Here is a 16431-nt window from a genome sequence, read left to right as displayed (position 1 = left end):
TTCATCCAGAACGCTCAAAGCCAAACATTTGAAATCCGAAGATGGATAAGTACCGAAAATCGTTGAAGAGCAATATATTTCAAAAATACCTAAAATAAATATCCAAATTCATTTAAAGTCAACTTTGCCGCATGGAGTTGAATCTTAGTTTTATAAAAAATTCAAAGTTTATAAACGGACAATTTTAGTCAAGCTTGTTAAATCATGTCAGTACCGAAGCACTGATTACAGAGCTGATGATACCCTCGGGGACTGATAGTCCACCAGCAGATGTGTCGACCCAGTGATGTAAAAAATTGAAAACAACATGTTTAATAATTTATTGCGTCTGTAGCGCTTTTCTGGATTCCCCTTCATCAGGAACGCTCAAAGCCAAACATTTGAAATCCGAAGATGGATAAGTACCGAAAATCGACGAAGAGCGATATATGTCAAAAATACGTACTAAAATAAATAGCCAAATTCATCTAAAGTCAACTTTGCCTGAGGGAGTTGAATCCTTAGTTTTATAATAATTTCAAAAATAAGATTGTTAAATCATGTCAGTACTGAAGCACTTACTACTGAGCTGATCATACCCACGGGGACTGATAGTCCACCAGCAGAGGTATCAACCAGTGATGTAAACAATTTGAAAGGGTTCCGCGGAACCCATTGTCTCACCTACTTTTGCTGTTAATCGCAGGCTCCACAAAAATGAGGAAAAAAAATCAATAAAATTATTCCTCTTGATACTATCTCTTGATTGTAAGACGCTTCTGTCCAAGTTTATTATCCAGGATAGTTTGAATATCGGTCTATTTCTGTAATTTATTCTTACATACTTTTGACTTTTTAACCCTGTATGCTTACATTGCCTATGTAAATTTTAAAACTGTTTGTATGCACATTGAACGACAAATTTATGTGACGTATAAAATTTTCTGACGTCAGACACTCAAATCAATTAATGTGTTCGTAGATAGAAGATGTTTTTGTGTTCGGTTAAATTGTCCCCTTTTAAAATTGTTATACAATGATGACTGATGTACCCATATTTTGACTATTTTATTAATTGTGACTGTTTATTTAACGCATCATGTAAATATAACGGAATTTGATGAGACTGTTATTAAAGTGAAAGTGTTAGCGCTATAGAACCAGGTTTTATCCACCATTTTCTACATTTGAAAATGCCTGTACCAAGTCAGGAATATGACAGTTCTTGTCCATTCGTTTTTGATGCGTTTTGATATTTGATTTTGCCATGTGGTTATGGACTTTCCTAATTGATTTTCCTCGGAGTTCAGTATTTTTGTGATTTTACTTTTTATGAATCTAATAAATGTTTTAAAAACTTTAACTCCAGACTGTATTTCATGTTAACTGGAAGAAAAACTAAGTCCATTTATAAGTAAAATACAGATACACAGGTACAGAACTTTAACAAAATTTCCTTCTAGGTACTAGCTTTTAATCATAAACAAGCTTCTGTCCAACTTTGGTACAAATCCGAAATAGTATAAAAAAGTTATTAAAATTTTCAAAACTTAAACCACAGAAAACCTAAGTCCATGTAAAAGTAAAATACAGAAAAAATAGAATTTTATTTTTACAAAATTTACTTCTGGGTACTATCTTATGATCATAAACAAGCTTCTGTCCAAGTTTGGTAGAAATCCAGTATAGTTTAAGAAAGTTATTATAATTTCAAAAACTTGAATATTTGTGGACTTCGTTGCGAGGTCATAAAAATTATCACAAAAAAAGATCAAAGGAAAAATGCACAAAATAGCGATAATAACTTGTATGTTGGCAGTATACAAGTAATTACTTGTACAAATAATAAAATGTACACGAAATATATATATTCAGTTATCTTTTTTTAATAGGATTTATACCTATTTGGCTGATCAATCAAAATTTTTGTTACTTGTAAAACTATACTTGCTTGCGATGTAGTTGAAAAATGATGAACTCAAACTTTATGTTTTTTTTTTAATTGAAGTTGTATTTTTATTAGCATGGCTTTACTTGTAAGCACTCAATGGTAACAAACTTTCATATGTTCTATAAGAAGAGCATTTATAATGTCTGACATGTCATTTTTAACTTTTTTTTGGCATCAAGATGCAAGTCATCGGGACATGATTTGTCTGTTTTTCTCTATTTTCTTTAAAGGATAATAAATTTTACCTTTAGGGGTTTCTTGAGATCCCCGCTGCCTTTGTGTGCCAACTGCTGTATTGTATCTTGAACAATGTTTTCTCTAGTCACATGTAGCATGAGCAAAGGGCTAACTGGGTCAATATTTTGTAAAAACAAACTCTGGAAGTTTCGTCGTTGAGCCTCTTCCAAGGCAGTCTGAAAAATCCAGGGTAGTTGTCCACAAATTGTAGCAAACATGTCACTTTCTCTCTCTCTCTGTCTCTCATTTATTTGGATACATAATTTTATATTATTCATTTAAACACATTCACATAAAGCATTATTCACTACCCCTTTCAAAACTTAATGTACTTTGTACAACTTATGTTGGGAAACCACTCATTCAAACAAAGCCAATACAAGATTACAGATATCATCTTTAATAATGCAAGTCACAGACTCTTGTACCTGTGCTAGGTCCTCATTTATATACAATCAGGCTTGTCACATTAGTATTTTTTCTATAGAATTAACGATGACTTGCATTAATCGATCAATCAATTAGAACAACTATGCAGATGTAGGGTAACGGAATCTGCCGAGTTTTGCTGATTGCTGTTTCTTAATAATTTATCACAGCTTTTGATTTCTTCGTTTATTTCCGTAAACCTAAATGCAATCGATAATGACGAAAGTGTAGGGCGCCACATGGTGGTGTGTAGATAAGGTGCCATGTTTCAAGCTAATTAACATGTCATTTAATTGCACGTGGCATCGCAAATGAAACGTTTGAAGTCGAGTCGTAGTAGTTCCTGTCAATATAATACTTCCATGGTGTAACCAAACTTAGTATCTTTCATTTGTCAAAAAATTAATATCTGCAACTTCTTCAAATGTCAACAGCTTTATCTACACACTGTCATTTGATGAAACATATCAAAAATAGAATATTATCTAATGAAAATGAAATAAAGTAAAAAATATATACATTGTACTTAATAATTTATTAATTATATTTCTGTTCAAAGGGAATAACTCAAAATATACAGTAAAAACAAGAGTCCTAATCACATAGAATTTAGATTCCTTTACAAAGGGAAATAAGTCAAAACAAGTGAAACTGCGAGCTACTGCTCACTGATGATACCCCTGCTGCAAGTGGATAATATTAAATTATGTGTAAAAATAGTGTTCGGTAAACACGAAGTTGTCGAGTGATGAATCTGAAAACGCATCACACGGTAACGCTGACTTATATAACCCCTGATTACAGAAATCCTTGTATTGTAGTTCCTAAGAAAAATGTGACAAACATTTTGCACTTGGCTATCATGTGTAAAATCATACAAGTGATCCATAAACAGTAAGTTGTTGAGTGATGAATCTGAAAACACATCACAAGGTATAGCTGACTAATATAAACCCTGAAACTAAATTTCAGATATCCTTGTATTGTAGTTCTTGAAAAAATGTGACAAACATTTTCAACTTAGCTATCATGTGTAAAATGATACAAGTGTTTGGTAAACGGGAAGTTGTCGAGTGATGAATATGAAAACGCATCATACGGTAAAGCAGACATATATAAACCCTGAAACCAAATTTCAGATATCCTTGTATTGTAGTTCCTAAGAAAAATGTGACGAAATTTTAAACTTAGCTATCATGTGTAAAATCATACAAGTGTTCGATTAACAAGAAGTTGTCAAGTGATGAATCTGAAAACGCCTCACAAGGTAAAGAAGACTTATATAAACTCTGAAACCCAATTTCAGAAATCCTTGTATTGTAGTTCATGAGAAAAATGTGATGAACATTTTCAACTTGGCTATCAGGTGTAAAATGAAACAAATGTTTGATAAACAGGAAGTTGTTGAGTGAAGAATCTGAAAACGCATCACACAGTATAGCTGAAATATATATACTCTAAAACCAAATTTCAGAAATTTCAGAAATCCTTGTATTGTAGTTCCTGAGAAAAATGTGACGAAAAATATTCATAGGACGACCGACTGACGGATTGATGGATGGACTGACAGATGGATGGACAGAGGTAAAACAATTTACCCCCTTTTTCAAAGCAGGGGTATAATTATACATTAAGTATTCCTTCTAGCTACTGAAAAGTCAACTCGATCAACAATGAGAAAAATTAAAATCCTGAAAATTTACCTTGATTTAGTCACAGATAAAAAATATCTTAGATTGAAAAGATTTCGTCAAAATGATTTCATGTAAATTAACAGACTGTATGGCAGCCACCCACCCGCCAGCTGTACATCCTCAAACCTATATATATTCGAAAAATTCTACTATTTTATTTTAAATGTTCAAGCTTGATACTGTATGAATTTGGATTGAGGTCAGAGTTTTGACATAATATAGGTTTCTGACACAAAATAAATGTGGTCAAAGATCTTAAATTTTTTATATGGGACATTTAATGTACCTAGTGTCGTCTGAGTCTTGTGGTAATAAGTATTATATATACATGTAATTCAATTAAGTTGAGACACACTTAAGTTAGAGAACGAAAATGGAAAAAAAACACCCCATTTTTTCCATTTGAATAGGGGCATAACCCTTGAATGGTAATCAATGTGTTTGTAAGCACTGAATGGTAAGGATTGCTTTAATTGAACAGTGGGAAGTTAAATTGAATATTGCATTGTATAAATCATTGGGTGTAGTTGATTTAACTAACATTCTGGACAAGGAAATAAAAAACTCGAATTCCCCCAAAAAAATTAACTTCAATTTTATAAAGATGACTTCATCAATGATTTACAATGATATCATGTATAATTTTGGAACAGGTATTAGAATCCTGTAGATTTCTAAAGTTGTGTCATTTTCCTGACAGGTGTAACATAGTTTTCTGCACTATATTTTTTGTATCCAAAAAGCAGTGATAAGCCTTGGATGATTTAGCTATCAAGTCAGTAACATGTGGTTTTAATTGCATTTCATCCAATCTTTACCCAAAAACTGCATTTTATCAGTAATAAATTTACTTATCATGTTGGCCATGTTAGTTAGCAGGCGAGTTGGTCTGAATTTTTTTTCAAACAAGATACCCAATGATAACATAAAAAGAGATCACAATATTTTTTGAGCTTGTTTCCCGTATTTCCATCAGATTTTTACCTATGAGTTAGTTTCAGACAAGGCCAAAGTGATATAATCTTAAGTGACTAATTAACTTCCCTACATACATCTGCAAACTTTGTTTGATTAACATTAGAACCATCCCCCTTGATTTATTAACAAGAAGGTGATATTTCAAAAGACCCATCTAAGCAACTGATTCTTAGTAAATGGTAAAGTTAACTTCATGACCTTAGATTTCAGTGTCATTGTTGTTTTCTTTATAGTAATCAAAATTACCAGGCTTCTTTGTGTTATCTTTTTAGAGGAATGAAATTGATAACCATTACCTAAACTTTACCAAAAAGTGATTCCAAATTCAGGTCATCCAATTTTTGATGACTTATATTCTTTATTTATTATTATATAGTTCATAGTACTGTTTTATGTTTGTCATTTTGTTCTCACCTTTACATTAAAAAAAAAAATGATATGATATCAAAATAAAATAATGTGAATTACAATTTAGAATTGACCTACCCTCATTTGCATAAAAGCATCTGTCTGAAGCAGCATTGATTTAGCAGGCCCATCAAACACAAATGGGTAATCACAGAAGTGCATAGGTGGCTGAAATGAATTATAGTACATGTGTATAAAAGTTTAGTATTAGGTCAGTTTATCTACATATTTTGTTACTACATTTAAATTTAAAATGTTAGAGCAGCTTTAAGGCTGAGCTAAGTGTGAAGTGATATTTTAATGTTTACATTTTTATCCAACTTGTATAGGTTTGAACTTGCTATCAGTAACTGCTTGTACTCTCAGATCTGTACTTTGAGTCTTTGTTCTTGTCATTTTGTTTGGAAGGATGTACCTTTGCCTATAACTGTTTACATCTACTTTATTTAAACTTTGTTGGTCAGTTTTCTCTTTATCAGTCATACTACCTTTTATATTGTGCCTAATTTAAGATATTATTTATATGCAACACCAAAATACTTGACATTAAACAGGAAGTTATTGAGTGATTAATCTGAAAACGCATCACACACAGTAATACTGTCTTATATAAACGCTGAAATCAAATTTTAAAAATCCTTGTAATGTAGCTTCCTGAAAATGTGACAAAATTTTCAACTTAGCATATGTGCAAAAACGTATATAATTGTTCCGTAAACAGGAAGTTGTTGAGTAATGGATCACACCGTATAGTTGAGTTATTTAAACCCTGAAAGCAAATTTCAAAAATCCTTGCAATGATGGTCCTGAGAAAGATTTGAAGAAAAATATTCAGACTGACGAACAGACTGATGTAGTCTATTTTTGGCATATCTAAAAAATAAAACATAAGAATATATCACGTCAGCAAAAAATCCGGCAAACCCTTGGTACAGAAGATTGACTTTTTTTGCAGGATAGAAAGCTAACTGAGAGAACTTGGAAATTAATCCAGGATATATTAGGTTTGGTCAACACTCAGTGGGTATAATGGCTGTGGACTCCAACACGATGCTTGATAGTGAGGAAATACCATTAAAACATTTTACTCCTTATCTTTGTCCTTGTTCATTTGTGTTTCCTTTGTTTTCACCCTTACAATCTTGCTGGACAAAGCTGTGGTCATATGTTGAAAAATGTTGTTCTAGGTATTATAGGTGAAAATTTTGCCATTTTAACACCCAAAAGAAATGGGTTTAAGCCAAAGAAATTTGTTTTTAAATTTTTTGCGGCAAGGCGTGTTGTCTAGTTTAGGAAACCCCTGGTATTCCAGGTATAAAACAAGAGGCTAGAGCCTGAATCGCTCATCTGTAATTTTTTGCTTAAATCTTTCATCAATGATTATTTTTGCTTTTCAATATATACAGTCCGCCAAAAGTTAAGCACCACTCATTTTTATTGCATGGATTTGTTTTCAAATTAAAAAAAATCCATTATTCCTCGAAAAAAAAGAAAACAATCATATAGCAATTTTGCAAATGTATACCATAAACAAACCACAAATAGAATATTGGTCTCTTATGAAGGTTTTATGCATGTAGGTTTTTTGTTCATAGAAATAGTGTAAATTACACAATTTAGAAACGGAATTTAAGTTTCACTGTGATTTTATTTTCTTACAACAATTGATCACCCAATATCATTTAAATTTTCTACACATAATCTTTGATATAATCGGCAAATTTAATGTCAATGTTTGAGTCAATAGCATGTGTAACAACCTCTCTTCCGGTACAGTTTCATATCACGACGTATCATTCTTGGTACAAGCCTTCAAAACTTTAGTTGAGGAAATCTGTTGCATTAAAGAAGAAATGTCACTTTTAATCAAACAAAATATTGTGAAGGTGGATCTCTGCAATCGAAATTTCCGCTAATGGCATCTCAGAAATGTTTGACAGAGGTTATGTATGGAGACATTGATGGCCAAAAATAGTGCAAATGGCTTGTTGCTCTTTGGAATCGGTTAAAATCCTTGCCCTGTGTGGTCTAGCGTTGTCGTCCATGTACAAGGGTCTTGGCAATGTTGACGCAAGTGGGGGATTACTAAAATGAGGGATTGCAAAGTTTTAAGGCACCAAATCTCTGTATTTCTGTCCATTTATGTTACCTAGCAGAATATGAAAACCCAGCTTATCACGGTATAAGAAGCAACCCGTACTGGAACACCACCAGCACTGAATGCAGTCCTTGTGATAACATTGTTATGGTCATAAGCCGTTTTGTTTCCCGCGAAATTCGTATTATGGCGTCTACTGGCAGTAAAAGAAACTGACTCGCATTTGATCAATGAGTGTTTGGTCATCTTTTTATGTTCAAGCATAAATAGTCATTATGCCATTGAAACCTGACGGTAGAGTGCCTGCCTGTAAGTATAGGTCTCTATAAATCACGACATACTCTTCGGTTGCCTCTATGAAGTCGACGGACCAATGTAGGAACACTAACGTGACCACCTGGAGAAACAGGGTATTTGTAAACAAAAAAGAGGTTGCTTGACTGCTTTATCGGGGTTCAATTTTTTGGTCGTAATGCATTTTCGTAGTGTATGTTAAAGGTAATTCATAACACCAAACATAAATATTATTTTCGAAATAGTTTAAAAAAATATTGACAGTTAAATTTCGGTTGTGCTTAACTTTTGGCGGACTGTATATATTAATGAGTTGCTTAAAAATTCCATTTAAATGTTCTTTTTATTTCATTATTTTCTTCAAAAGCACAAATATGCATTTACCAAGGCTATGTTCCATTTTAGCCATAGTGTCTATGTTTCTTGACGTACAAAGAAATAAAATACAAAATTTATACTTGATACTGAGAAACTGATTCAGACAAAGTTTAGCTGAAATTAATTTAGCAGTTTCAAAGAAGAATATTTTTTAAAGTAAGCAAACTAGATGAACAAATTGTGAAAAATTGTCTTTATAGGACAAACACTCCTTAAGGGGTCAATAGACAATTTTGGTCATATTAATTTATTTGTAAATATATCTTTGCCAAACATTTTTGCTGTTTACAGTTTATCTTAATCATAAACAGTATTCAAGATAATAACCCAAAACTGCAAAATTTCATTAAAATTACCAATTTAGTGGCAGCAACCCAATAATGGCTTGTAAAAGAGGGAAGATACCAAAGGGACAGTCAAACTCGTAAATCTAAATCAAACTGACAACGCCATGGCTAAAAATGAAAAAGACAATAGTACACACGACACAACATAGAAAACTAAAGAATAAACAACACGAACCCCACCAAAAACTAGAGGTGATCTCAGGTGCTCCGGAAGGGTAAGCAGATCCTGCTACACATGCGGCACCCGTCGTGTTGCTTATGTGATTACAAATCCGGTAAAAAGTCGTAATTCGGTAGGTCAAATTCATGAAAGGGAAGGGGGTTGAAGTTACGACGTAAGGAACATATCCGATATCATTTGTGAAACGGTTATTCCATAACGGTCAACCAACTCGTGACGGCGTCCGTAAAATTTACGAAGGGATGATTTCAACTTCACCATTTGGAACTGTTGGTTTAATAGCTTCCTTGTGAGCAGTAACCCTCTATCAAGAAAATCATGATAGGAAATGCAAGCACGGGAATATCGTATCAATTGGGAGATATATACCCCGTATGCAGGTGCTGATGGAATGTTGCTACTTAGAAATGAAAAGTTCACAATTGGAAAGCTGAAATCATCTCTTTTGTCGTAAAGTTTTGTCTTCAACCGACCCTCATTGTCAATTTCTAGATGTAAGTCAAGATATGAAGCCGACTTAACTGTATCTGTAGTATCCTTTATCTCCAATTCGATGGGATAGATGCGATCCACATAGTCACCAAATTTTGAATTGTTTAGTGAAAGAACGTCATCTATATAGCGGGTAGTAGAGTTAAAGGATATTGCTAACTTCTTATTTTTCTTCCTAAGAAGTTCCTGCATGAAGTAAGCCTCATAATAATAAAGAAACAAGTCAGCAAGCACAGTTTGTTCCCATTGTTGAAAAACACGTCCTCCGAACGTAACAAATATGTTGTCAATCAAGAAATCAAGCATCTTGATAATATCGGTTTCAGAGAATTTTTTATTTGAATCAGAATGATTCTTTACAAAGTAGGATTTATCCCTCCTAAGACAAGATAATTGTATCTACGTTGGCCATTCTTTTTTATGAAGCAAAGTAATACCAACTCTTTTAATTTGTCTTTTAGTTTTGAATGTGGAATACTTGTGTAAAGAGTAGAAAAGTCAAATGTTTTAATACTGTTACAAGATGAAAGGGGGTTAGATTGTATGTACTCTAAAAGATCTTTGGAATTTTTAAGTATCCACATCTGATTCACGCCACCTCTAGAAAAGGCAGTTTCACAATAACTTTGAAGCCCGTCTTTAATTGCTGATAAAATGGATGTTAATAATTTAGAAAGGGGTTTCGTGGAGCACTTGGAAGACCCAGCAATATACCGTTGTTTGTAAGGACACTTATGTAGTTTAGGTATCCAATACAGTGATGGAAGATCCAGTTGTTCATCTTTGGTTGAAATACCAAAGGAACAAAGAACAGACCTATGATTATCCAGGATTTCCTCTTTGGTAAGTGTCGTGAGGGTATATGTTGGGTTTCCAAGTGAATTGTCTATACCTAATTCGTTTATCAAGCAATTAATGTAATGACTTTTACAGACAAAAACGATGTTATTTGGGGCTTTGTCTGCGGGGACAACAACATATTTATCATGGAGGTCAGATAGGTGTTTAGCAACATTTGGATCTTTGAAGATTGACGTAGCATGGACATTGATGGACCCATTCAGTTTCTTAATTCTGATTTGTATTAACAACCTCAAAGCCTTAAACCATTCGGATAGAGTGTCTACGTCTTCCTTCTCGCGCTTCGCCCATTGCCTGGAATAATCCTCGACTGAATCCATCAGAATTTGAAAGTTGTAATTCCAATAGATGGACTTAGGCTCACGATATTTCGGACCTTTCGATAACACGTTTCGTAGAGAAGTGTTATTTACAATGTTAAGGTCTCCGGTAATAACGTGGCCAGCAGGATTATATGTGAATTGGGAACTAGTACAAGTGCAATCAGGAGGTTTAGACTTGAAGTCGTCAAAATCGAGGTCCTGCAAAACGCGTTTGTAATTGAAAATTTTAGTTGCAATAGGTTTGGTATAGGTATAAGAAATTATTGGTACAGACTGGTCTTTGAAATAAGGAGGTATTTTCGATTGAACTAATTTATGATGAAGGATATTGCCTAGGTTGACGTCATCGAGACCTTTGTTGGCAAATGAAAGATTTAGAAAAGATCTTTTCTCTTTTTCATCTTAAGATTCATCTGAAATTTCATGGCTGATAAAACTTAATGAACATTAATGACCTAATGAACATTTTTACTTCACATCAGATTTTTCCTAAATGCTCTATAGTGTTTGAGATATAAGCCAACCAGATGCTCCGCAGGGAACAGCTTTATACGACCACAGACGTCGAACCCTGAACAGTTGGGGCAAGTATGGACACAACATTTTAGCTTGATACAGCTCTGAACTATGATTGTGATTAAATAGTTGACACAACATAGGTTTCTGACACAGAATGAATGTGGTCTAAGAACTTAAACTTAAAAACCTAAAATTTTTAAATTGGGCATTAACCTATTATGGTCCATTATCCAAAATCTAAATACATAGTTAGATTCAGCATATTATAGAACCCCAAGAATTCAATTTTTGATGAAATCAAATAATGTTCAATTTTAGACCCTTTAGACCTCAATGTGGACCTATTTGATTACTGGGCCTAAATATTAAAAATCTAAATACATGGCTAGATTAAGCATTATCAAGCACCCCATATATTCAATTTTTGTTGAAATCAAACAAAGTTTAATTTTGACCCTTTGGACCTTAATGAAGACCAATTTGAAAACCGGACAATAGTGTGCAATTGAATATTTCTTGCTATTGTGCAAAACTGTGCAATTGAAAATTTCTTGCTATTGCGCAATATTGTGCAATTAGATATTTCTTGACCTTATGTTGAAATTTCATAGATTTCTGTTCACTTATTCTAAAGTTATTGTGCGAAAACTAAGAAAAATGCTTATATGGGCAATGTTTGGCCCCTAATTCCTAAACTGTTGGGACCAAAACACCCAAAATCCATCCAAACCTTCTTTCTATGGTCATAAACTTTGTGTTCAAATTTCATAGATTTCTATTAATTTTTACTAAAGTTAAGAGTGCAAAAACCAAATGTCTTCAGACGACGACGCCGACGCCAACGTGATACCAACATACGAGCAAAACATTTTCAATTTTTGCGATCGTATAAAAACTGCATTTTACCCCTATGTTCTATTTTAGCCATGGTGGTCATGTTTTTCGTTTTACAAGGAAATAAAACACAAATTTTTTTCTAGATACTCGAATAAACATTCAGCTTAAGTTTGGTTGGAATTGGTTCAGTACTTTCGGAGTAGAAGATGTTTGAAATAGTTTACACCAGATGGACGATGACCATGGACGCCAAGCGATTGCTAAAGCCCAACGTTCCTTCAGAATGGTGAGTTATAAAGTCTTTGACATTAAGATAATCTTGTTGAGGATACACCTTATGCTAATAAAAAGTCCTCTTTAGAGTAGGAATTTACAAAATCTTTAGCATACTATTTGAAAAATATCTACTCGGTTAGCCCTGATGATTTTCGGAAATTTCTGTGTTCACAGACAAATAAGTTGGGACACAAATTCATGGTATTATTTGTTAAAATAACATGCATAAATTTTGAGAACATTTTTATAAAACAGAATTTACAAATAATTCAACAAAAAACAGCTTGTGTTTATCTTTTAAAGTAAAAAAGCTATGCATTTCTTTCGAAGGGAAAAATACGTCCACAAATCCGAATTTTGTGCAAATATCTGAAATGTTTACCTCATTGTACTCAATAGTAGCACCTGAAGGTACAAATTTTATTACATATTTGATTTAATCAGGTAAAAATAGCCTATATGCAAATTTTCACCAAAATTTCAATATGGGATCAAAACTGTATCGTATGCCCTTAAGAGAGCATTGTGTGTTGGTTTTGTGTATTTGTTGCTGTTCGATTTCTATTTTGTTTCCCCCCATCCTTCCCATCCTCACTCCTTGTCTTTGTAATTCACGCTCCAATACTAAAGCATCAAGTTACTTGGAGAGTGGTGTCTCTAAGGATAGCCCTAGTTTACACCCTTACAAAACCGACACTGCTTAACCAGAAATTGCTCTTTAAAAGAAATAGCTCCCTGATCACTGTTACCATGGGTTTGCTTCTGCTTTACTACAGTTAAAGATAATAACAAAACTAGTTCACCAATTTGCTCGTTGCATATTAAGAATGTTGAGATTGGTTTAGAATGAAATGTTCCAGAAAATCCATAGGAGAGTTATTTCCCATTATGTATTTGTTAAAGGTGATATGCATTCGTAAGTGATACAGATCTAGGGTGTTTGAGGTCCGGTCCGTGGTACAAAAAAAAAAAGAAAAGAAAGTCAAGGTCAATGGTCAAGGTCATATTTTAAATTAAGATTTTCGATTATTTTCACTTCTTATTAAAAACTGTATAAGATCAATGAAGATATAGATAACATATCATTACTAAATTGTTAGCTACCACATGTGGTTACACATATATTTTGGATGAAAAGGTAAATTGACATTAAATTGGCATTTGTTCCCCTTTTATATTAAATATTACACATATGATGATATAACTCATTAACCATATATAACAAAGACATATGGGCTTTTGATTTGAGGTCCTTGGTTTATGACCTTGAATATGAGATCAAAGTCATTAGTAAATTTGACGTTCCAGATTTTGACCTTTGCTTGAACTACATACGAACATTGGACTTTTTGCTTTAGGTTGCCAACCATATGACTTTATAAAGACAACCAGCAGTCACCTAGTGCTATCTGAAAGTAGCTATATTTTTTCTATAGATTTTTGGGAAATGATGTCAAGTTAACTATCAAGTACTACCATAAGTGACATTTTCCGAAGACTGGAAGTAACAAACTTAATAATCTCGCTTATTTCAAACAAAAGTATATATAAAACATATATTTTTGGTGTCGGCAAACAAAAAATATAGCAAATATTTGACTTTGGACATGACATTTTAGACCAGATTTTAAGTTTTTCAAATCAAAATATATCATTTTAGATGGAAAGACCTTCATTTAATCTCTGACCAATTAATGGTTTCTAATTTTTTTAAATTTTTTTTCACCTTAATTATTTTCTTTGCTGTTTTAGGGTATTTCAAAAGATGTCGCTTCGATATTGGTTATACGATATCCAAAACAGTTAATACGGTTTTGAAACTGACACTGCTTAACAGAATACTTTTCCATTTAATTTTAATCTCCCTGAAAACTGATTTTCTTGTTATTTCTAGTACTTCACAACCTTATCTTGATAGTGTTACGGCCAGCAATCGCCTTTAAATTGTAGCCAACAAAAGACACAAATCAATAGTAAAATTTAACAATATTTATTATACAAAAGTTTACAAAAGGTATTACACAAATATGACGGTCAACTTAACTGTCAAATATGAGTCCAATCTTTTATCTTTATCTGTATCCGGAAATATTTCGGAATCCAATCTGAATATTACGTTCACTATACTAAGGTCACAATCCAGTATGATGTTGTTAGTAGAATAAAAGTGTCAATCCAAATGCTGTGAATACTAATGTCTATCAATGTCTATGTCCAAGTTTAATTATTATTATGAGAGTTTAACTTTAGTGTCTGTATATATAGTGTTGGCATGGAAACTTCTAGAACACTCTATAATGGAACATTGTGGAAAATCCTAGAAAGTTACAACGGAAATTTCTGGAATAACGTAGAAGTTACGCATCTTTTATAAGGATCATTCTAGAAAGTTCCAATCATTCTGTGATTGTTCCAGTGATTCCTAAACTGCACAGTTATAAGATTATTTGGTAAACAACTATCAGGCAATTCAACACAAATTAGGCCAACATAAATAAACATAATCATTACAATATCATAACACCTCCCCCTTAAAAGAAGTTTTAGTGTAACAAAAACTTATCATGAATAATATGAACAAAAATACATAATATATACAAAGTGATTTAATAAGCTCTAGATAAAGCATCAGCTATTACATTATCTTTACCCTTAATATGTTTTACAATTACATCATATTCCTGTAACAATAAACTCCACCTAGTCAACCTCTGATTCTTGTTTCTCATTTTATGCATGAAGGTGAAAGGATTATAATCAGTATAAACAAGAATAGGATATACAGTGGGATTCAAATATACATCAAAATGTTGAAGTGCTGACAACATTGCAAAACACTCTTTTTCAATAGTTGAATAATTTTTCTGATGTTTATCTAAATGTGTTAAATGCTGTTCCCAGCTATCACTACATACAATTAGATCATCAATATAAGCATAACAACAGTCTAAATATTTTATAACATTATTGATCATTCTTTGAAATGTAGCTGGAGCACTATTCATGCCAAACGGCATTACAGTATATTGAAATAAGCCATCTGGTGTAACAAAAGCTGATATTTCACGAGCTCTCTGTGTCAATGGAACTTGCCAATAACTTTTCAATAAATCAAATTTGCTCACAAATTTTGCCTGACCAATATTGTCAATACAATCGTCTATCCTTGGAATCGGATAGGAATCAGATTTTGAGACTGAATTTACTTTTCTGAAATCAGTCACGAAACAAAAGGTTTTATCTGGTTTTGGCACAAGGAGACAAGGAGAGCTCCATTCACTGTTACTCGGCTCAATAATATCATTGTCAAGCATATATTTAATTTCTTTTCTCATAACTTCAAGTTTGAGTGGATTGAGCCGGTAAGGATGTTGCTTAATTTGAGAAGCATCTCCTACATCAACATCATAACAAACAGCAGTTGTTTTGTTAGACACATCTGGAAAAAGATTTTTAAAGGAAAATACCAAAGCTTTTATTTCTTCTCTACGATCGAAAGACAGATGTGCAAGTTTTGAATCTAAATTTGATAAACATTTCTGAATTTTTCAATCTAACTGTCTCTTCCATAGTTTAACAACTAAAATTTGGTTCAATTACATCTGGTTTGTCATGATTGTTCTCAAATTTAACCATGCCTAAAGTGGCAACTGGTTTACTTTCACATACATTAGTACGCTCAAAATATGGCTTTAACATATTAATATGACACACTTTATTTTGTTTGCGCCGACCTGGAGTTTTTACAATATAATTCAAATCATTTATTTTACTCTCTATTGTATAAGGACCACAATATTTAGCCTGTAATAAATGTCCAGGGACTGGCAAAAATACAAGTACCTTATCACCAGGCTCAAAAACTCTGTCCCTGGCATCTTTATTATACCATATTTTCATCTTGTTCTGTACATTTTTCAGGTTTTTCTGAGCAATTTGACAAGCAGTATACAGTTTTTCTTTAAATCTAGATACATAGTCTAAAAGATTCAAGTCAGTATGTTCAGTCAGCCACTTTTCCTTAATCAATTTTAACGGTCCCCTTACAGTATGACCAAATACCAACTCAAAGGGACTAAATCCAAGGGATTCTTGAACAGCCTCTCGGACCGCAAAAAGTAGAAAGTGAACTCCATCATCCCAGTCTCT

At 32.9% G+C, this 16431-nt stretch overlaps 1 protein-coding gene across 7 annotated transcripts in view; it reads right to left on the bottom strand.

Moving 5' to 3' along the window:
* LOC134724971 (probable E3 ubiquitin-protein ligase HERC4) overlaps positions 1 to 16431 on the bottom strand; it is a 303456-nt gene that overhangs the window by 95936 nt on the left and 191089 nt on the right. For 5 of the 7 annotated variants that reach the window (XM_063588396.1, XM_063588395.1, XM_063588394.1 and 2 more), the window contains 2 exons: positions 5755 to 5844; positions 2176 to 2343 (listed from right to left, as the gene is read on the bottom strand). In XM_063588396.1, the coding sequence (XP_063444466.1) occupies positions 2176 to 2343; positions 5755 to 5844 (258 nt within the window). The remainder of the gene's footprint in view (positions 1 to 2175; positions 2344 to 5754; positions 5845 to 16431) is intronic. The other 2 variants (XM_063588397.1, XM_063588400.1) reach the window with 1 other exon arrangement.

The sequence above is a fragment of the Mytilus trossulus genome, chromosome 7, assembly GCF_036588685.1.
Source record: "Mytilus trossulus isolate FHL-02 chromosome 7, PNRI_Mtr1.1.1.hap1, whole genome shotgun sequence".
Taxonomy (NCBI): Eukaryota; Metazoa; Mollusca; class Bivalvia; order Mytilida; family Mytilidae; genus Mytilus; species Mytilus trossulus.
Note: the sequence above shows the minus strand (reverse complement) of the source record. Positions and strands in the feature narration are given on the sequence as shown.